Source organism: Tupaia chinensis, unplaced genomic scaffold (genome assembly GCF_000334495.1).
Source record: "Tupaia chinensis unplaced genomic scaffold, TupChi_1.0 Scaffold000270_2, whole genome shotgun sequence".
Classification (NCBI taxonomy): domain Eukaryota; kingdom Metazoa; phylum Chordata; class Mammalia; order Scandentia; family Tupaiidae; genus Tupaia; species Tupaia belangeri.
In genome coordinates, this window is record NW_006159751.1 from 2615004 (window position 1) to 2637280 (window position 22277).

Genomic DNA, 22277 nt, shown 5'->3' on the forward strand with positions numbered 1-22277 from the left:
CGCTACGGCGCGCGGTTGGCCGCCATCTTGCCGCTCCCGTAGGCGCCGGGAGCTGGGAGGGGAGAAGGGCAGGAAGCCGGGAGTTGGGAATCCTGGGATAGTGGCGGACCGAAATTGGCCTTTGCGAAGGCTGAGTCCTGGGGAAGGGGGAACCCAGGAGACTTGTAAGGTGGAGGAGCGCGTCCCACGACTGAGCCCACTATTCCTTCAGGGCGCGGAGAAGGGGCGGTTAGCGGCACCTATTCCGGAGGTCTAGACTGGGGTGTGACCCCGGAGTTAAGGGTTTTTATTTCCATACGAGATGAGGGTCACCTTCGCCCCATCCCCGGGGTTGGAAAAGCCACCGATCGTCCCAGGGGCCAAGTAGCTGTTAGCGCTTTGGACTCGGCTGTCATGGAGATCACGGGTACCGGGAAAACTTAATACAAGTAGCGACTGCTGCGTGTTCGGATGGAGCCCAGGCGCCGAGACCATTCGAAACACGCTGCGTCCAACAGCGGAATGGGGGCGCGAATGTAACTCAGGGAGAACGACGTTAGACTTCAAATCACGGAAGGCAAAGCCGACTTCCTGGGGCGCTGGCGCTCGGAGCCGTCACCCACGCGCGTAACTGACATGGCGCCCTCGCGGTCGTCGTTTCCGGGCGGGTCCTTCCGACGGCCCCCGCGGTGATTCCATCACTCGGCTTCCTTCCCGGCCTGCCTCGCGCCGGCGGCCGGGCTGGGCCAGAGCAGCCCAAGATGGCCGACTTCGAGGATCGGGTGTCGGATGAGGAAAAGGTAAGGAGTCCGCCTCTCTCTCTCACCTCCACCCCCGCGAGGGAACAGGGGCCCGACCCGGCTGCGGTGGGAAGCCTGGCAGTGTCCCCAGAAAAAAGAAGCCTCTTGGTCGATGCTAGCAGACGCTCTCCGCAGTTGGGACGCTTCCCTCCTCAGGGGCTTCCTTCTGCCTCACGGTGGCCCCAGTTCCCCATTCCTCAACTCTTCTTTTCCTCCACGGCCTGAGGCACAGCCCAGTGGACCTCAAGCTAGAGAAGAGACTTTTTCTTTATTAAATCGTAACCGTGGGCTCTTTTCTGTTTTTCAGAGGGGGCCATAGTGATGTCGAGGCATTATCAAGAAGCAGTAATATTTTACCGCCTTTCGCTGTGCGGGATCACCCCATCCCCCCTTTTTACATATGATTGGGGCTAGTTTAGGGCGAGTCACTTCCTGGTCAGAGTGGCCTCTTAACTTCCCATTTGCTCCTCCTTCCTCAGGAAGTGATTTTGCTGTCACGACTCCTCACTAGGGAGAGGTCTTCAAGTGTCCATCTCACTACACGTCCACTTTTATGTACTGTCGGCTGATCTAGTTCGCTGTAATAGATGTGTGACCTCAGGGGCCTGCGTGCAGAATTTGACCCCTCTTCCCTGTAGACCCTCCCTTGACTGTATGTACTTAGGGCCAGGGTGACTCCATCCCTTGCATCTTACATCCTCCTAACTATAATTTTTTGAAAAGTACTTTTCAGTTTCTTGTTAACAAATCAAGAATGGCCGATGGATTTTTTTAAAAACTCCAGAAAGGTTTTATATAGCACATAAACCTCATGTTAATACATTCAGGTATGGACAAAGCATCCCTCCTTTGATACTCCACTGTGATACCTCTAAATTTAGTTAGATGTGTCAGTGTGCAAATTGTGTGTACTTCTTTAAGAGTCTTAAATACCAGTGCTTATGCTAAGTTAGGTGGAATAACTTTTTTTGGCAATCGCACACCTTTCTAATAGTTTGTCAGCAATTTCATTAAATATCTGATTTTAGGTCCGGTAGAAATGAGACTTGTTCTTCTAGATGATTTGTTATGTAGGACAAAAATTACGTTTGTTGTTTCCCATGGTTGCTGTTACAAAACACGTGCCTTTAAATGCTCTGTAAATTTATCTGGGCTCTTTATTTTTTTTTAATAAAACAGATTGGAATGTGGGAGGGGATTGTATATGATACAGGCATTCTCTGTATAGAATATATCTTACAGGGCTAGTCATGCGGGGTGGTGGATAAGGTAGCTGGATCCCACATGGCCCACTCTGCCATTGGAGGCTCAAAATCTGTAGAACAGAGAAGGGGTTATGACATGGTCAACCCCTCCCCCTGGCAGGGGTGATTTCTCTGTCTGTCTGTGTCAGTTAGGGAGTGCAGGGGAGTACAGGAGCCCCGTAGCAAAACCCAAAAAAAAGGATGTATACTTACCTACTGAAATGCTGCGGAAAGTGTCCAGCATGCCATTATACATTTTAGGATTAGATTTTTTTTCTGATTTTGAATTGGTTCTCATAAATGTTTAAGAAGACTTATAGGTGAATTTATGCGGGAAAGAAAACTATAATAAAATGTTTATTCTCAGGCAAATAGTTATGATTAAGACAGAATTAGAGTAGAAGTCCTGGGATAAGGAAACATCTGTTAACCTATTTGATCGTCTACTTTGTTTAAGCATATGTGTAGTTACAAGAAAATTTCACAAATAATTTAGATAATAAACTGAAGTTGTAAACTGAAGTTCATTGTGCCCAAGCAATACACAGTTATCTGGGCTGTTGGATTTTTGTCTTTGACACCAGGTTAGAATACCTTTCAATTAAATTTGGGAAAATGTGTGTATATTTCAAAGTGTAAAGGTGTTTTGGGATATTGACAGTGTTTTAATAATACCAGTCGTCCTGATTTTTTAACAGTAAATCTATGATCAGTTTCCTCTTTCCTCCCCTTCTGTTGCCCAATATGTTTTAATACTGCTTTTTATCTTTGTTAAATTTTCTGAAAAAGAAATAAATCTTGAGGTAAATTTGTTGATGATGGTCTCTGATTTTCTTGCAGTTATTTCTTTAAAAGCTAGTAAAATCATCACATTTCATAACTAAGTGCTGAAGTTATCACTTTATAAAGAGGAAGTTGGGTTTCTGCTGCATTGTTACCTGAAATGGTCATGATGAACTGTCTAAATAAAACAGGAAGTTGAAAGTGTAATAATTTGCAGAAATAAATGTTTTTAGGCGTAACCTCGAGTTCACAGTTTCTGAGAAGGAACTCTGCTCTTCTAGTTAATTCAAACTCTTAGTTAATTAGCTCTAAATGTTTAGCAAAACTAAGATACCGTAATTAGGAACCTTGAAATAGGAAGTGAACTACTTGTTTGGTCTTTGCATTATCTTTTTCCTTTATTTTATGATTCAGCATTTTAAAAACAAATAGAATTTTGGGGATTAAAAAGTGATTACCACATTTTTCCTCTTCAGACTAACTGCTAGAATATTTATGTACAACTTCACAACTTCAAATATACCATAACTGGAAAGTGGATCTGAATGCTTTCAGTTCAGACAGTGGTATCATTATTAAGGCTTTTTTTTTTTTTTTTTAAACACGGTTATCAGAAGTAACTTAGTAGAGATAGAAAAAATGTTGGGCCTGCTCCATAACTCAGTGGTTAAGAGAACCGGATCCCAATGGGCTGACTGTGGTTCAAATCTTAGCCCCAGTGGCTTGAAAAACATGTTAGGCTAGTGTAGGCACGTACTTTCAAAACCTCAGGATGGAGAAATAGAGAAGAAATTGTGGCATGACCATGCCCCATTGGAGGAAGGGTGCTTTTTCCTTCTGTTTCTCTGGCAAACCTCTGTATGCAACTGCTGGGGACTTAAAATAATGTTAACCAGATAGAGGAATTTGAAGGTTTACCTAAAGCTCCTGAAAGATATTGATACTTTTATTTTTAGCTATTTTATTGCCAAAGAAAAAGAGAGAATACTCTCAATGGGACTTGGTCATGCTGCAACCCTTTTTCCTCCATATCTCTATCTTAGGACTCTGGGCAGTGCAGGAGTGTTTTTCAAGCCACTGGGGCTGAGATTAGAACCATAGTCAGCCATGTGGAAATCTGGCCAGCTCCATGTATTGCCCTTAACCACTGTGATACAGGGCTGCCCTAGTGTTTGTATTTTTAAACTGAGTTTCCTTGGTTTTATATAACTTTTTTTAGTCTCTTACTAGATGAATCATTATCCTCGTAGGTTGAAGTGAGTACTAAAGCTTATTTGCTGCAGCGGTTTTCTAACAGGTCATCAATTAGTATCTGTCATTTTATCTTCTTTTCAGTTAGCTTTGTTGAATAGTCTTCATATAATCTGTTATAAAATCCTGGGACCAGGGACTAGCAAATGGCTTAATGGTTATGTCGCTGGACTCCCACGTAGTCATTGAAGTCCTGGACCAAACGGACTTAAATGCCAGGTGGGTGTGCGTGCCCAAGTTCCCAAGAGGATAACGGAGAAGAAGGGATTGCAGTATGGCCATCGTCCCTGGGAGGTGATTTCTCGCTTCCTGTCTGTCTCTCTGGCAAGTGCACACGCCCTATAGCAAAAGTCTTCAACTCAAAAAGAAAAAGAAAAGAGGAACCAGCAGTTGGTGTAATGGCTATGTCATTGGACTCCTAGGTGGTCACCGCAGTTCGAGTCCTGGACCTGGTGGCTTAAACTCACTCTGGGTGCATGTGTGTGCGTGCATGCCCAAGATCCCGAGAATGGAGGAGAAGGAATTGTGGCGTGGTCATCCCCTGGGGGTGATTTCTGGCTGTCTCTCTGTCGCTCTCTCTTTCTGATGAGTGCCCTATAGCAAAAAAAAAAAGAAAGAAAGAAAAGAAAGGAAAAAAAGAAAATCCTGGGACAGAAGCCTAAGTCTACACAGGTATAAACTCAAGATGCTTTGTCTTTTGTTGAGAGTATACATTTATTAAAAATCTCTCTCTCTAAAAAAAAAAAAAAAAGAGTATAGATTTATCATAATTATTGGCTAAATGAAAAATCAGAATTGCAGTATCTACAACATAAATTACAGATGGGACCGGCAAGTGGCGTGGTGGTTAAGGGCGCTGGACTCCTACATGGCCGACTGGTTTGAATCCTGGACCTGGCAGCATGTTCTCTCACTTCTCTTTCTTTCTCTCTGTCCCTCTCTGGTCAAATTTAAATAAATAAATAAATCTTTTTTAAAAAAATTACCAATGAGGTATTGGAAAAGAATGATCCTGAGTGTTGGTAGATTTGGCAGCTCCTTGCTGTGCTTCTGGACATTTGTGTGATTTTTGGAAAAGTTACCTGATTTGTATGGATAGCTATTCCTTTTAAAATAGGGAGGTACAGGGGATTGAATCTAACTGACCCACCAAAGTTTAAGAAACTTTTTCAAGTTCTTAACTTTAAAAATCTCCATTTCGAAAATTGAAACATTGGGACCAGCAGTTGGCGTAATGGCTGTGTTGCTGGACTCCTATGTAGTCGACTGTGGTTCGAGTCCTGAACCCTGTGGCTTAAACTCACACCAGGTGCATGTGCATGCGTGCCCAAGATCCAGGGAGGAAAGTGGAGGAAAAGGGATTGCGGTGTGGCCATCCCCCAGGAGGGATGATTTCTCGCTTTCTGTCTCTCTGTCTCTCTCTGTCTTTCTGGTGAGCAGCATGTGCCCTATAGCAAAAACCTCTCAAAAAAAACAAAAAAAGAGAAAAAAGAAAGAAAGAAAAGAAAATTGAAACATTAAAACATTCAAAGAGGTTCTATTATTGTCTACTTTCCAACAGTTGCCTTGATAACAAGACCATGAGTTCCTTAGTAACCAAAACCAAGTCTTGTTTATCTAGTGCCTAACAGCACCAGAAACACAGTGAATGTAGGCACAGCCTGTTGGTATGAAAGAGATCACTGGTTCATTAATTCTCATGTTTTCCTAGCTCGCACTCCTTTATCTTCTATAAAACATGTCCTCAATATTGGCGATAATCACTAGGAATTTCTTGTGTTAGGGATGGATCCACATTTTAGTTGCGTCTTTGTGCATTTATTATGACTGAGCATTTGCTCTGCCATACCACTGCTGGGGACATTTGACCTCCTAAGAGTGTTTCCCTAATATATCCCATAAAACTACAAAGCTTTATGGATACCAAAATGATGGTATTTGTATATAATTCGAGTCTTGTGACGTCTCTTATGAAACTATTTCCTTCATCTTCTGTTAAGTCCTCTCTTTAAGAGCTCAGATAAACCAGGTATCATACTGCACAAACTTATCTCTTTGGCAGACCAAAAAGTAGTCTTTATATGCAATAGAATGGGGAAATTAGTCATGCTACTGAAAACAAATGATTGCTTGGAGATTTTCAAACTACTTGATAATTTCAATAACTATTTACTGTTTTCCCTTTTCCCATCATCAAAACCTCTTGCCATCCTCTGCATTTCTGTTCATCCCACCATTCTCTAAGTTGCATGGGGTCAGAAGGTAGTCATCATCTTTTTCTCCTTTAACCTCTTATTCATTTAGGATTCAAAAGATCTCTAAATTTAAGGTTTTTTAGGGGGACAGCAGGAGACATGGTGGTTAGAGTGCTGGATCCCACATGACTTGTGGTTCAATTCATCGACTCGGCAGCTTTAATAACACTGGGCTAGTATGTGCAAGTGCCCAAAATCCTGAGAGAAGAAGGTATTACTGTGTGGCCATCCCTCCTGGAGGGTAATTTCTCACTTTCTCTCTCTTTGAGTGCTCACACTCAGGGGGAAAAAAAAAAAAAAAGTAGATCAGAACATGTCATTTCTCTGCTCAAAACCCTTAGTGGCTCGCACTTTCGGTATAAAAGTTGTTTCTTAGTAAGTCCCTATATGTTCTGGAACTTTACCTCTTTGCCATTTACCTCTTTCTCTGACTTTATCTGTTTCCTATTTTCCAACTGCCCCTACTCATATTACAGCCACACAGTCTTACGTGAAGGTCTTTGCCTTGCTCTTTCCTCTGGATTTCTCTTCCTTCTGAATCTTTTACTTCTTCAGGTTCTTAACCAGAAGTCACTTGAATGAAGCTTCCTCAGGTTACTCTATCCAATTCCAAACCCTAACATTTCCAGTTTTGGGCTCTAATTGCCAGAGGGTGCTCACTAGAGAAAGAGACAAGAGAAAGCACCTTCCAATAGGGTATGGTCATTCAGAAATCTCTTCTCTATTTCTCCAAGCTGTCTGGATTTGGGGCTCTTCTGGTATGTTTTTCAAGCTGCCAGGTCTGAGATTTGAACCACAGAGTTGGCCATGTGGAACTCAGCTTCCTTAACCATTTGCCCAAGGGACTGGCCCACATTCTGAGTCTTTACAGTATCTATGGGACTAAACTGGGAAAATAATATGCATCTTTTTTGAAACTTTTAAAAGCATTTACATATAAAAACATTAAGTCTTTAAAATTGAATTTAGTACTCTTTTTCTTTCTTTTAAAATTTGCTTGTGGGCCGTGTGCTCACCAGAGAGAGACAGAGGAAGAAAGGCAAGAAAGCACACCATATGGTCATACCACAATCCCTTCTCCATCTCTCTCTGTCCTTTTGGGATTTTGGACATGCACACACGTGTGCCCTGTGTGTTTTTCAAGCCCCCACATCCAGGACTCAAACTGCGCAGTCAGCCCTGTGGGATCCAGCCTCCTTAACGATTATGCTACTGCTATCCCCAGAATTCAGTATTCTGTCTGGTCCTGTGTTATTTGATAAAGACACTGAAACTAGAATTACAGAGCTGGTTTGATACCGAAATATATGAGGAAATCTTAAGTTCATTAAAAAAAATGTTTATTTAGAAAATAACTATGCTGGGGTTTCGAAATTTTTGCCATCAAAATGGACTCATAATCTTTTTTTTTTTTTTTTTCTTGGAGAGATTTTTGCTACAAGGCACATGTGCTCACCAGAAAGAGCAAGACAGAAAGCGAGAAAATCAACCCCCAGGGGGGATGGCCACGCTGCAATCCCTTCTCCTCCATTCTCCTCTGGGGATCCTGGGCACATACGTACATGTGTCCAGAGTGAGTTTAAGCCATCAGGTCCGGGACTCTAACCGTGGTCAACTTACGTGGGAGTCCAGCGACATAACCATTATGCCAACTGCTGGTCCCATAGACTTAATTTAATTCCGCTTTCCCAGGAGCTTTTAAAGCCCCCTCATATGCATGTCAGCAGCTTGGAATTTATACCTATTCAGTTTATTGCCCCAAATAGTTTACTGTTGATACACAGAAACACTTAGAAGCAGACAAAAAAATGAAGAGGCAAGTTATTTTTGTTTTTAAATTATTTTTCCCCTCTCATTAAAAATAACATTCTAAATATCCTCAGATGGGAAAAACTCCCTTGGAAAAAGCCTTGAATTCTATGCAAATAGAACTTTATTACCATGATAATAAAGTATACATCTTCCAAGAGAAGAAATGCAGCTTTTTTTTTTTTTTTTTTTTTGAGAGGCTTTTGCTATAGAGCGTCTGCGCTCATCAGACAGAGAGGCGTAGAGACAGAAAGCGAGAAATCACCCCCCAGAGGGATGGTCACATCACAATCCCTTCTCCTCCATTCTCCTCTCGGGATCTTGGGCACACCCGCACACGCCGGGTGCCACCGGGTTCGGGACGTGAACCGCGGTCTACTGCGTGGGAGTCCAGCGACATAGCCATTGCGCTAACTGCTGGTTCCCGAAATGCAGCTATTTATCCTTGAATATTTCTGGAGTATGGTAGAATAAAAACAAGTAAAATAAATATTTACAGAGGTGCAATTCATTACTGTAATCTTTTCTTGAAGTATATTACCTACTTAAAAAACAAGAAAATCTGAAAGGTGTGTTATTACTTTAAAGGAAAGTTGGGGCAAAGACATTTTGGAAGAGGTTTTTGGTCATTGAATAGTTACTGCTACTTGTAGTTAATGCTGAAAACTATGAATGATAGTACTGATGAGTAATACAAGTTGACCAGGACCCAAAGAATGTCTTGAAAAGAGAAATTATTTTCTCCATAATTTGAAGGGTTTGCTCAGTTTAATAACTTAAAACAACAGTTATCTTTGCCAGTTAAGATGATAGTAGCTGACTTATGTCAAGCCTCTCCCTTATTTATTTTTTTTTGAGAGAATTTTTGCTATAGGGCACATGTACCCACTGGAGAGACAGAGGGATAGAAAGCAAGAAATAGCCTTGGGGTGGGGGGGGCATGCAACAATCCCTTCTCATTATCATCTCAAGATTTTGGACACACACATGCACACAACACACATGCCTGGCGTGAGTTTTAAGCTGTCGGGTCTGGGATCCAAACCGCAGTCAACTACGTGGGACTCCAGTGACAAACCATTATGCCAGCTGCTGGTCCCACTTCTCCCTTACATTTTAAGTATTGTGCCTTAATAATTTATCAGGTAAGCAGTGGGTGTGGTGGTTAAAGCCCTGGATTCCCACATGGCTGACCACAGTTTGAGTCCTGGACCTGGCAGCTTCTTTTCTCACTTTTCTTCTCTCTCTTCCTTTCTCTCTCTGGTCAAATTTTAAAAATAATAGTAAGTAAATAATTTTAAAAAGAAAAAGACATATCTATCTATTAATAGTTGTTGTTTTGTTATTATTAATTTGCTAGAGGGCACATGTACTTGTCATAGAGACACCAGAGGAGAAGGCATCCTCCCTTCAAAAAAATGGGGGGGATATGGTCATGTTGCAATCCCTTCTCCTCTCTATTTTGTAAGGATTTTAGGCATGAATGCACTCACCTGGCATGTTTTTCAAGCCTCTAGGGCCAGGATTTAAATTGTGCAGTGAGCTGTGTGGGATCCAGCTCCCATAACCACCAGATCACAGAGCCAAACCAAGACTTAACATATATTAATCTCACATAACCTTCACAAGCATTCTTTTTGTTTGTTTGTTTAGATTTCTTCCCTAGGGACAAAGGTGAGAAAGCACTCTCCATGGGAATGGTCATGTCACAATCCTTTTTCTCCATTTTTCCCTCCTTTCAGGATTTTGGGCACGCACTCATATGGACCTGATATGTTTGTTTTTTGTTTTTGTTTTTAGTGGTTTTTGCTATAGGGCACATGTGCTCACCAAAAAGACAAAGAGAGACAGAAAGCCAGAATCTCCCCCCAAGGGGAATGGCCACACCACGATCCCTTCTCCATTCTCCTCTCCAGATCTTGGGCATGCATGCACATGTGCCCAACGTGAGTTTAAGCCACCAGGTCCGGGACTTGAACCGCAGTCGACTACATGGGAGTCCAGCAACATAGCCATTATGGTAACTGCTGGCCCCAGACCTGATGTGTTCTTTAAGCCACCGGGTCCAAGACTCAAACCTCATAGTCAGCCATATAGCATCTAGCCAGCCACCTTAACCACCACACATGGGTTGGCTTAAAGCTTTGATTTTTAAACTTATTTTATCTATTTCTCTCAACTTTGTGACAACTGTAGCTTTCTGAAGCAAAGATTTGACTGAATTTCTGTTCAAAAAAAAAATCTAAAGAAAGCCACATTCATGTGAACATTAATGATAATCTGGAATTTTACTTTCTGTTAACACTGCACGCTGTAGTTGGATGTCTTAAGTTCTAATTCCACCACTAGCCTTTTATAAACTTAAGACCTTGGACAAGGCACTTATATTTCTTTTTTTTTTTTTTTTTGGGAGAAGTTTTTTGCTGTAGGACGCCTGCACTCGCCAGAAAGACAGAGAGAGACAGAGAGATAGAAAGCAAGAAATCACCCCCCAGGGAGGATGACCATGCTGCAATCCCTTCTCTTCCATTCTCCTCTCAGGATCTTGGGCATGCACGCACACGCGCCTGGCATGAGTTTAAGCCACCGGGTCTGGGACTCGAACCGCAATCAGCTACCATGGGAGTTCAGCAACATAGCCACTATGCTAACTGCTGGTCCCAGCACTTATATTTCTTGAATCCATGTCTTCATTTATAAATAATGATAATAGTCATTTCCTTGCCTATTTTTTGGAGGGGCATGCACGCACACATGCCCAGCATGTTTTTTAACCCACAGGTCTGGGACTCAACCGCAAAGTTGGCCTGTGGGATTCAGCCGCCTTAGCTACCATGCCACCCACTGGCCCTCCTTGCCTACTTTAACAAGCTATTTTAAGGATCAAAAGATAAAAGTGTTATAAAAGAGTTGAAACAATAAAATAGTATTTATTCATTAACATTCTTAACATGTGCCAGGTCTCAGTTGCGGGTATATAGCAGTGAACAAACACAGGTTCTTATGTTCTGTGCCAAGGGTTGGCAAACTACCAAATCCAGTCTACTCCCTATTTTTATAGAGCCTGTGAGCCAATATTTTCTGAATGGTTGAAAACAAAGGGAGAATATTTTATAGCACATGAAAAGTCACGTGAAATACAGGTTTTAGTGCCCAGAATAAAGAGTTTTATTAGAACTTAGTCATGCCTACTTGTTTATGGTAGGGATGGAAACCATTTGGCCCATGAAGCCCTAAAATATTTACTATCTTCTCTTTCTGTTACCAGCTCACTGACTCATGCTTTATGCTCTTGGAATTCTTTTTGGCAGTGTTGGACATAAAACATAGGGAGTATATTGGGACCAGCAGTTGGCGTAATGACTATGTCGCTAGACTCCCATGTAGTCGACCACAGTTCGAGTCCCGGACCGGTGACTTAAACACAGGCACATTTGCGTGTGCACCCAAGATCCAGGGAGGAGAATGGAGAAGGGATTGTCTCGTGACCAACAGCCCCCCCACCACCACCAGGAAGGTGATTTCTTTTCTGTCTTTCTGGCAAGTGCACATGCCCTATAGCAAAAACCTCTCAAAAAACAGAAGTATATGTTCAATACTAAGAAGTTCCTTGAAGAAAACTAAAGCAGGTAAAGAGGCTAAAATAGTGAAGATGGTATGAAGAACACACAGCTAGGTTATTGGTGAGGATTAGGGAAGCAGGGTATCAGGAAAGGGAACTTTTGTAGATGATATTTGAAAAGAGACCCGAATGAAGATAGGAATGAGTCATTTGATAAAAGAACATTTCTGGAAAAAGAAACAAAAAATGCAGTAGCCCTGAGGCAAGAGTGTAACCATAAATGAGGAGCTAAATAGTAGGAAACTGAGTTAGGGAAGGAGGAGCCAAATTTTGAAGGGCCTTTTGGGGTGGGGGGAATACACACACACACATATATGTATATATAACTATGTATATATAACTTTTTCCCCTCTTTTAAGAGAGATTTTTGCTATAGGGACTGTGTATTCCTTGGAGAGACAGAAAGTTAGAAATCATCCCCTAGGGTGGATGGCCACACTGCAATCCCTTCTCTATTCTTCTCTTGGGATTTTGGGCACGCACACACACGTGTCCAGCAGGAGTTTGAAGCCACTGGGTCTGAGACTCAAACTGCAGTTGGTCATGTAAGAGTCCAGCCATGCACTGGTCCCAAAACTTTATATTTTAAATGAGGCATATCTTTATGTATGTATGTATGTATGTATGTATTTCTAAGAGAGATTTTTGCTATAGGGACTGTGTATTCCTTGGAGAGACAGAAAGTTAGAAATCATCCCCTAGGGTGTGTGGCCACTCTGCAATCCCTTCTCTATTCTCCCCTTGGGATCTTGGGCATGCATGCATATGTGCCCTGCATGAGGTTTTTGTTGTTGTTTAATTTTTATTTTTATTATTATCATGTTTAATTTACTATAGGCATGCGTGCTCACCAGAGAGCAAGGAAAGAAAGAAAGCGAGCGAGCAAGCTACCAGGTCTGAAACCATGGTCATGTGGGAATCCAGCCCTTAATCACCTTGCCATCTGCTGGCCCCACCCAGCATGAGTTTTAAGTCATTGGGTCCCGGGCAAGAATGAGAGTTGACTATGTGGGGGTCGTAGCATTGTAACTGTTACACCATCTGTTGGTCCCGAGGCATATCATTATCATGTCTACTACTACGTCAGTGTACTTTGATAGTATTGTGTCCAAATAGTAATAAATTAACTTCAATTACAAAGACTGTTAAGTGTCCATCTAAATATCAAGGAATCTACCTTTGTAGTAGCTCTCTCAGGAAATAACATGGGATGCCTTGCTATGATCATATGTTTTAGGATCCTATATTAGTAAATAATGATGACTACATTCTTCTTAACCATTCACTTAGTATTTCACTTTGCCATTGCATGTCTTTCCATCTCTCCACTTTCATTTAAAAACCAGAAGGCTTACTACTCCATGGCACAGGGCAAGAGAAGTTGGATTCCATGTGGCAACTGCAGTTTAAATCCCCAGCCTGGCCAACATGAAACATGCAGCGGGGGGATTGCTAAGTAACTGGACCCTGTGGAGTATGCTTATCTCTCCCACTCACTCTTACTCTTTTGTGCACATGCTCTACCATAAGTAAAGAAAATAAATAAATAAGAACTCAGAAATGTTTTGGTTTCTTTAAAGGGAAATTTCTCCTGTTCTTAATATTCTCAAATATGCTAGGATTGCTTAATAAGTTTTTTTAGTACTTGAACCCGAATTCAAATAATAGTATTTGATGTTCCTCTCTCAGTAGCTTTTATACACTTTGAGATTTTGGAGGTAGGTTAGTTTATTTTTCTCTTTCAATATATTCCCCTCATTTAACTAATTAATCTATATTTTCAAGCATAAGGCCCTGTGCAACTATGAAGTGAATAAGGGGAAGCTCCTGGTCAAAGAGTAACTTTGGAAAACTAACTATAACCTTAAAAAGCTTTCCTTGTTATCTTAACCATTTTGACAACCCCGCCTCATTCTGTCCTTTCGCTTCCTTGACCTGATTCTTTTGATTTTGATGTCACTTGAAGACTTTATGTCCTTTTTTATCTCCTAAAAAAATTAGAGTTGGATATATTCCTACCTACCTTGATGGCTGAAGCAGGAGGATTTCAAGTTTAAGACTGGCCTCAACAATATAGTGAGACCCTGCCTCTTAAATAAAAAACAGAAAACAAAACTTTTTGAAGGTGGCGTAGTGGTTAAGGCACTGGATTCCCATATAGCCAACCATGGTTAGAGTCCTGAACCCAGCAGTTTGAAAATCATGCCAGGCATGTGTGTGTATCTCCAAAATCCTGAGGAGAATGGAGAAGGGATTATGGTGTGGCCATGTCCCAGAGTGTGATTTCTCACTTTACCTCCCTCTGATTCTCTCCAGTTAACACACACACCCCGTGGCAAAAACTTAAAAAAAAAAAATTAGGGGATGAGAGATGTTGGCATGATCCTTATTCTTTTTAAGTTTACTGTAGGTGCATGTACTTGATGGAGTCAGACAGACAGACAGAAGGAAAGTGAGAAATCACCCTCTAGGGGGGATGACTCTGCTACAATCCCTTCTCCACTGTCTTGGGATTTTGGGCATGCACACACACATGCCTGGCATGTTTTTCAAGCTACTATATCTGGAACTTGAATTGCTCAGTTAGCCATGTGGGATCCTGCCACCTTAACCTCTGTGCCATGTGCTGGCTTCCCTTTGTATGTTAAATATAAAAAAATTAAATAAATAATTAAATCTAAAAAATTATCTTTAGAGCCACATCTCATTTATTTGACCATGGTTCACATCCTGGTCCTGGCAGCTTGAAAAACATTTTGGGCATGCCCCAAATCTTGAAACAGAAGGAGAAATGGAGGGAAATGGATTACAGTGTAACCACACCCTGTTGGGAAGTGCTTTTTCTCTCTCTTTGGCAAGTGTACAAACCTGGCAATGAAAAATGCATTTATTATACAAGTAATTTACACGGTTGACTATGTGGGAGTCCAGCGACATAACCATTATGCCATCTCCTGGTCCCAGAAAAAAAAGAATATCTTGTGATATTACTACTAGAGACAGTCCCAGTTAAAATTTAATAGCTGTGCATATGTATAAGTATATGTAATGTTAATAAAACCAGGAACTCATAATTTTATAAGCCCATTAGAACAGCATATCATAAACATCTTCCCATGCCAACAAGACTATTTCTCAGACGTTTTTGCTCTCAAGACCCCTACACTCTTAGAAACTGAATTTCTACTTATGTGGCATGTATCAGTGTATTAGATATTAAAATGGAGTTGTTACTGTTATTGTTTAGTTAACTGACAGAAGGTGCTTGCTCTTGCCAGAGAAACGGGGTGGGGATAGGGAGAAAGCAGAAAGCACCCCTCACTGAGGAATGGTCATGACACAGCCCCTTCTCCATCTCTCCATGCTGTTGGGATTTTTGGACACACACATATATGGACCGGGTGTGTTTTTCAAGCCCTTTGGGCTAGAATTCAAATGCTTCATTCACCATGTAGGATCTAGCTACCTTAACCACTAGAGTACTGAACCAGCCCCAAATTTTGAGATTTTTGAAATATTAACTCATTTTAATAATAATCTGGAGCTAGCAGGTAGCGTGGTGGTTAAGGTGCTAGATCTCACATGGCCAACTCCACAGTTCAAGTCCTAGCCCTGGTGGCTTGAAAAACACGTTGGGCGTTTATGTATGTGTGCCCAAAATCCCAAGAAGAGAATGGAGGAGAAGGGATTGCATCATGGCCATCACCTTCCAAAGTGAATTCTTACTTTCCCCCTCTCTCTCTGTCTCTGTCTCTTTGGTGAGTGCATGTATCCTATAGCAAAAATGTAAGTAAATAAATAGCAATAATCTGAATCATCTCCAGGATGCACTGGTTAAACTCTGCAAAGAAAGCTAACTCCCATGTGGCCTACTAGGGTGAGCTCTGGGCCCAGTAAGCTTCGTGTTGGACATACAGATGTGCGCCCGAGATCCTGATAGAATGTAGAACTGAAGGAAAAAGGACTGGGAGGGGGACTGCCGGGTGGCATGGTGGTTAGGGGTGCTAGACTCCCACATGGCAGACCACAGTTCAAGTCCCAGACCTGGCGGCTTGCTTTTTCTGTTTTGTGCTTTTTTATGATATTGAAATGAGTGTATAACTTTCTTCTTCCAGGATGATTTGAGATGACCACATGATTTTGCCCCTTTAATTTGCAAATTACATTAATTTATTAGTTTTGAATTATGGATAGACCATATTTAGTATTGGTGTACTACTTAATTCAGTAACATTTTATTTTGTTTTGCTTAAATATTCATAAGATAGGATCGTAACTGTCTTTAATGCAGTATGTTTTAACTAAAAACTATTTGGTTTTCTAAAGAAAAATTCAAAATTTAGACAGCCTTGTATTCTGAAATCAGAGTATACTTATAAAGATAGTAACAGCTTGCAGTATTTTATGGAAAGGAAATCTGAAGGCTCCTAAACAATAAAGATTTAAATAAGGAATTTTATTTCAAGGAATGTGATACATTTTATAATCTGTTAATTCCTTCTCATTTTGTATATATTAACTTTAATAATTAATCTCTTACTGTAAATGTTACTTCTCTTTAGGTACGCATAGCTGCTAAATTCATCACTCATGCACCCCCAGGGGAATTTAATGAAGTATTCAATGGTGAGTAAAGATTAGTATTATTTTAAGCCCTTCTTAACTATAATTTATTGAATGTTTACTGTTTCTTGTAATCCTTATGATGTGTTATAGCTATAGATAAGGAAACCAAGATTCAAAGAGATTAAAATATCTTGTCCAAGATCATACCTACTAGTAAGTGTCGAAGCAAGGATTCAAACCCAGATCTGAGTCAAAAGCAAACTCTTAACCTATAAATTAGGTTACTTGTCAGGTATGAGTAAAGATTTAGAGAAATTTGGCCTAGCCCCAAGAGAACAGTGATTAAGCACTCTACTTTAGGAGCCAGATCCCACATGGCTGACTGGCTGCATAGAGGACACACCTGGTGTGTATGTGTGTGTGTCCAAAATACTGATGGGATGGGGGAAATGGAGGAAAAAGTATTGCAGTGTAACCATGCCCTTCTGGGCATGAAGGAGTTGTGTACTTTCTCTCTCTTTCTCTCTTTCGCTCTATTTGACATCTGTACACACCATCTGGCAATATAAAAGAAAATTCAAGTAGTTTAACATCAACAAATGTAGAAAATATATTCAATTGGTTTGTTTTATTTGTATTACTATAAATTCCATTGCTTAAATTTCTTCCTTGCTTCTACTCAGAAAGTCCTATAGTAAAAGGATGCTTTTTAGGGGCAGTGGAGCTGAACTGACTGTATCTGGAAACCTTACTAAGTATACAAATTCAATTTCATCACTCCCTCAAGATTTTCATTCATAGATCTGGATGGGATCTATATTTATCAAGTCCTTTACCAGGTTATTCTGAATCACGGCCAGTTTGGAAACCACTATTCCAGTACAATTTTAAGCTTCCAAACTATTTATATTTGCTATCTTGTTAGTGTTTTACTATAGGTATGTGCTCTGTCCAGGGAGAGAGAGGAATCACCCCCAGGGAATGGCCACATTGCAATCCCTTCTCCTCTTGAGATTTTGGGCGCATGCGTGCGCGTACAAACAAACACACACACACAAGCCCAGTGTGTTTCTCAAGCCTTACAGGTCTGGGATTTGGACTATGTTGGTCATGTGGGATCCAGTGCCCTAAACACTATGCTACCTGCTGCCCTTTTATTTGCCATCTTAACACAACTTATAGTTGAAAAATGTAGATGGGCTTGTTGAACTTCATATTAAAAATCAATCACCATTGGGAACCAGCAGTTAGTGTAATGACTATGTCGCTGGACTCCCACACAGTTCGCGTCCTGGACCCAGTGGCTTAAAACTCACGCCGGGCGCGTGTGCATGCGTGCCCAAGATCCCAAGAGGAGAATGGAGGAGAAGGGATTGTGGCGTGACCATCCCCCCTGGGGGGTGATTTCTTGCTTTCTGTCTCTATGTCTCTGTCTGGCGAGCGCATGCGCCCTATAGCAAAAAACCTCTCAAAAAAAAAATCAATCACCATTTAATTTTAGTTTATTTGGTTAATTCAGCTTAAAGGTATCTTAAGTAAAATCATAATCTTTGTGCATATTAGTTCAATTTAGCAAGCATTTTATTTTTATTTTTTTAAGTCTCATAACTCAAAGTTTTACCAATTTTTAAATATGATTTCTGATTTACATAGACTATAAGTCTTAGGGATACAAAATGTTTTTCCAAAACATGAACTTGTATTGATTAAATCAGAGCAAGTAAACATCTATCATCTCAAATGTTGATCATTAGTTTGTGTTATACACATTCAAGACCTACTCTTCCTTTTTTTCTTTACTTTTCTCCTTTTTTTTCTTTCTTTCCTCTTGTTTCTTAATTTGCCATATGGCATGTACACTTACCAGAGAGAAAAAGGAGAGGAAAAAAAGCACCCACCAATGGGGCAGGGTAATTCTGCAATCCCTTCTCCATTTCTTCATCCTGTCAGGATTTGGTGTACATATTCACACACACCTGGTGTGCCTCCAGGTCTGGGATTCAAACTACGTGGATGGCCATGTGGGATTCAGCTCCTTTAATTACCAGGCCACAGAAGTGGCCTGAAGATTCACTCTTCTTTATTTTGATGTATACATGAATAGCACCAACTATCCTTACTTATCTACTGTGCTATAGTACACTAGAATTTTTTTCTCCTTTTTTACCTGTACTCTTACATCTTTTGGTCACTTTGTATCACTCTTTCATTATCCTTCTCTTTCCAGCTTTTGGTATCTACCATTATACTCGCCACTTTGATATACTCAAATCTTTAAGCTTCCACTAATGAACAAGAACATACAGTATTTGTTTTTTAGTGCCTGGTTTCATTTCCCTCTAGTTTTATGTTGCCTCAAATGACTGGATTATCATTTATTTTGAAATTCTAATTTTAAATTAGAAAGTTAACTACCTGAGAGGAACTGTGTAATACTCATCTGTTCCTGACCCAGAGCACCACTGGTAGAACAGTAATCTCTGTTGGTAAATTAATGATGCAGAGGAAAAATAGCTAGAAGAAACATACTTCCTATAAGGAGTATAGAATATAATAGAAATAAACCAAGATATTTTCTATAAAATTGCATATGGATTTTGAGCAGGCTTTCTTTTCCTAGTCTTTCTTCCTCATTGATCAAATGTAGACTTTCAGTAACTGGGTTTTTAGAAAATTCTCTTTAGGGGCGATGGTGGCACAGTGATAAAATGCAAGATTCTGTGAAACTGACCCATGTGGAAAAATTCCATTTTCACTTCCAGAGACCTCCCTAAATAGGCTGGGCATGTGCATGCCCATAATGTGGGGCTGGCTAAAGCTGGGTGTGGATCAAGACCCAGTTGAGGATACTGTCTTTTCCCCTCTCTTGCTCATGGAGGAAATAAGTAGATTTTTGAGGAAAATTCTTAAACTTGGACTTTAGCTTAGATAAATTATTGTTTTTCTTTCTTTAATCATACTAGAGTATATGTACATGCATGTGACAGTGAGAGAAAGGGAGAACAGCATCTTCAGTAGGGTCTGGTGACACTGTAATTTATCATTTCTTTCCTTCAGGCCACTATCTTTTTTTTTTTTAAGAATTATTTCATTTAACATTTATTTATTTTAATTTGACCAGAGAGGGAGAGAGTGAAGTGGAGAAAGAGGGAAGGCTATAAAGCAAGCCTCCAGGTCCATGACTCAAACCGCTGTTGGCCATGTGGGAGTACAATGCAATTAAGCAACATGCCGCCTTTCTGCCCCAAGGCCGCTATCCTGTTTGATCTTGGGCACTCATGTACATTTTAGACGTGTTTCAGGCTGACCAGCTGTGGATTTGAACTACAGTGATTATGTGGGATCCAGCTTCTCTTAGATGTGTATTACCACTGTGTCACAGAGCTGGTCCCCCAGATAAATTCTTGACTTGACAAAATAAATGTTCTTTGTAGTTGTAAGTTCCTTGTTTTATTTCTGACAACTGAATATACTTTACAGAAAAACATTAAGAATAATTGTTACGAAAGCATTAGCTAAGGATTGGCAAACCACTGTTGGCATTAGGGCTGGTTTTTATTGGCCACTTCCAGGTCCTTCGTTTAGAAATTCTGAGTCTATGGCCTTAAGCTTCTCTTTTGGAGTTAATACTTGGTAATTTCTTAGTAACAAAGAATGTACTCTTCCAAAAGAAAAGTGACTAGACTCTGCCACACAGCTGCCTAACAAGGTTATAGACTCCTACACTAGATTCTCTAAAGAAAAGTAACTATGTTCAGGAATTTTACTGCCACTGACTGAATCGTGCCCAACTTACTTGATCTGGATTCATTTAGATGCAAAATTAACAGTCTTCACTAGTTTTCTGTAAACCATATTTTTCATTTACTGTGAAATTCCTGAGAATTTACTGTGGTTAAATTATTTTTGTGTAAATAACTGTATGAAAATCTATGAACATTAGCATCTGTTCATTTGCATTTGTAGGGGTTTTTTTAGTCTTTTGTTTGTTTGTTTGTTTTGTTTTGTTTTTGCCATAAGTCACATGTACTCACTGGAAGAGAGAAAGTGAAAAATCACCCCCCGGGGAGATGGCAACACTGCACTCCCTTCTCTTCCATTCTCACTGGGTTTTACGTATGTTTGCCCAACATCATTCTCAAGATGCTGGCTTCAGGACTCAAACTGTGGTCGGCTATGTGGGAATCTAGCACCTTACCCACCATGCCACCCACTGGCATCAACTGTCTTAGAATTTCTAAATGTAGTGTGTCCAAGGACTAATCTTTGCGAAGCCTGAGTTTTGTTTTTAAGGATTTTTTTTTTTTTTCAGTTTGACCAGAGAGAGAGAGAAAGAGAAGGAAAGTGAAAAAGTAAGCCACCACGTCCGGGACTCAAACTGCAGTAGGCTATGCAGTAGGCTGCCTTTAACCACCACGCCACATGCTGGCCCCCAAAGCCTGAATTTTTTAAACATAATCTAGAGGGCCAGGCAGATGGCATGATGGTTAAGGCAGCTGGATCCCACATGGCTGATTGTGTAGTTCAAGTTCTGGACCTAGTGGCTTGAAAAACATGCTGGGCACGTGTGCCCAAAATTCCAAAATGAGAATGGAGGAGAAGGGACTCTGGCATGGCAATCCTCCTGAGGGGTAATTTCTCACTTTTTTCTGTCTCTCTCCAGCCAGTGCATGCAACCTATCATAAACTTTAATAAACAAATAAATGAATGAATGAATAAGTGGGCTGATAAGTGGCATGGAGGTTAAGGCGCTGGATCCCATGTGGCCAGCTATACTTGAGTTCCAGACCGGACAGCTTGAAAGTCACATTGAGCACAGGTGTGTGGTGCCCAAGAATTCAGAGAGAATAATGGAGAAAGGATTACAAGGTGGCCATCCTCCCTGGAGGTGATTTCTCACTTTCCCTCCCTTTTTTTGTCTCTGTCTCTGGCAAGAACATGTGCGCTATAGCAAAAAAAAAAAAGCTTTAAAAAACTAGAAATCTGCAAAAAAATTGTCAAATTTGACCTCTACTGAATATTTTATTGTGTTTTTCCCCCTCAGATGTCCGGCTACTACTTAATAATGACAATCTTCTCAGGGAAGGGGCAGCACAGTAAGTATCTTCCTACATCCACTTATGTTATATTAATATTGGATAACCTACGTTGCCAATAAACTAGTACCCTGAAAAGTAGATATAAAATATTTTAAAGCAGTTAACTTTAGCAATTTTAGTTGTATTTTTTACTTGGAGAAAAATGTGTTCCCCTAAAATATTGTTTACTTCCTCAAAAATTTACAATATATTAATGTGTTTATTTTGGGGTTATGCATAGATTTTCCTTATGAAAATAGAGTTTAATGTCATAGGTTTTCTTTTATATTTCTTCTAGTTCATGTTGAATTTTTGGAACTGCTAGTTATAGAAAAATTAAGCTGTTATTGAGGAATGATAATGATTCCCAAATTATCAGAGAATAGCAGATATTCATTAAGTGCCTTAACATAAGTAAAAATTAACCATAGGATAAAAGCATGATTATTCTACTTAGTCATTAACTCCTTATCACTGTTAGGCTAATAAATTTTTTTGAAATATCATTTTCATTTTGTATTTGCCCTCAAAAACATTATAACGGTACTTTTTTTTTTTCTTGGTCTTCTAGATTCTATTCTCAATGTCATCTAGTCTTTAAGGACTCCCATTATCTGGCTTTATCACTACTCTCTTATACCATTCAACACAAAGTTCTACTTCAGTTGCTATTTCTCCAGCTAGCCAAATTTCTTTGTAAAGAGAAAACCAGAGTTCAGTAATGACTGGGAATGGCTAGGACAGCACATTTTGATGCAGAGCAACAAATAATTATTATTTGGTGTGATATGTAAGTGGTTTTGATTTATAGCTATAGAAGAGTTTTAAGAGCTGCTGCTCAGGGAAACAGTTGTCTCCTGTCCTGTCCTAGCTACCCTTTTGGACCACA

General features: G+C 40.4%; 2 protein-coding genes across 3 annotated transcripts in view; one reads left to right on the top strand and one right to left on the bottom strand.

The window, feature by feature from the left end:
• ST7L (suppression of tumorigenicity 7 like) overlaps window positions 1-437 on the bottom strand; it is a 79635-nt gene extending 79198 nt beyond the window's left edge. The window contains exon 1 of one of the 2 annotated variants that reach the window (XM_027772308.1): window positions 313-437. The gene's annotated coding sequence lies outside the window, so the exon portion shown is untranslated. The other variant, XM_027772309.1, reaches the window with a different exon arrangement.
• Window positions 438-650: 213 nt separating this feature from the next.
• CAPZA1 (capping actin protein of muscle Z-line subunit alpha 1) overlaps window positions 651-22277 on the top strand; it is a 45062-nt gene continuing 23435 nt past the window's right edge. Inside the window, exons 1-3 of the mRNA XM_006149596.3 lie at window positions 651-779; window positions 16306-16369; window positions 21355-21406. Of these exons, the coding sequence (XP_006149658.1) occupies window positions 741-779; window positions 16306-16369; window positions 21355-21406 (155 nt within the window). The 5' untranslated portion in view covers window positions 651-740. The remainder of the gene's footprint in view (window positions 780-16305; window positions 16370-21354; window positions 21407-22277) is intronic.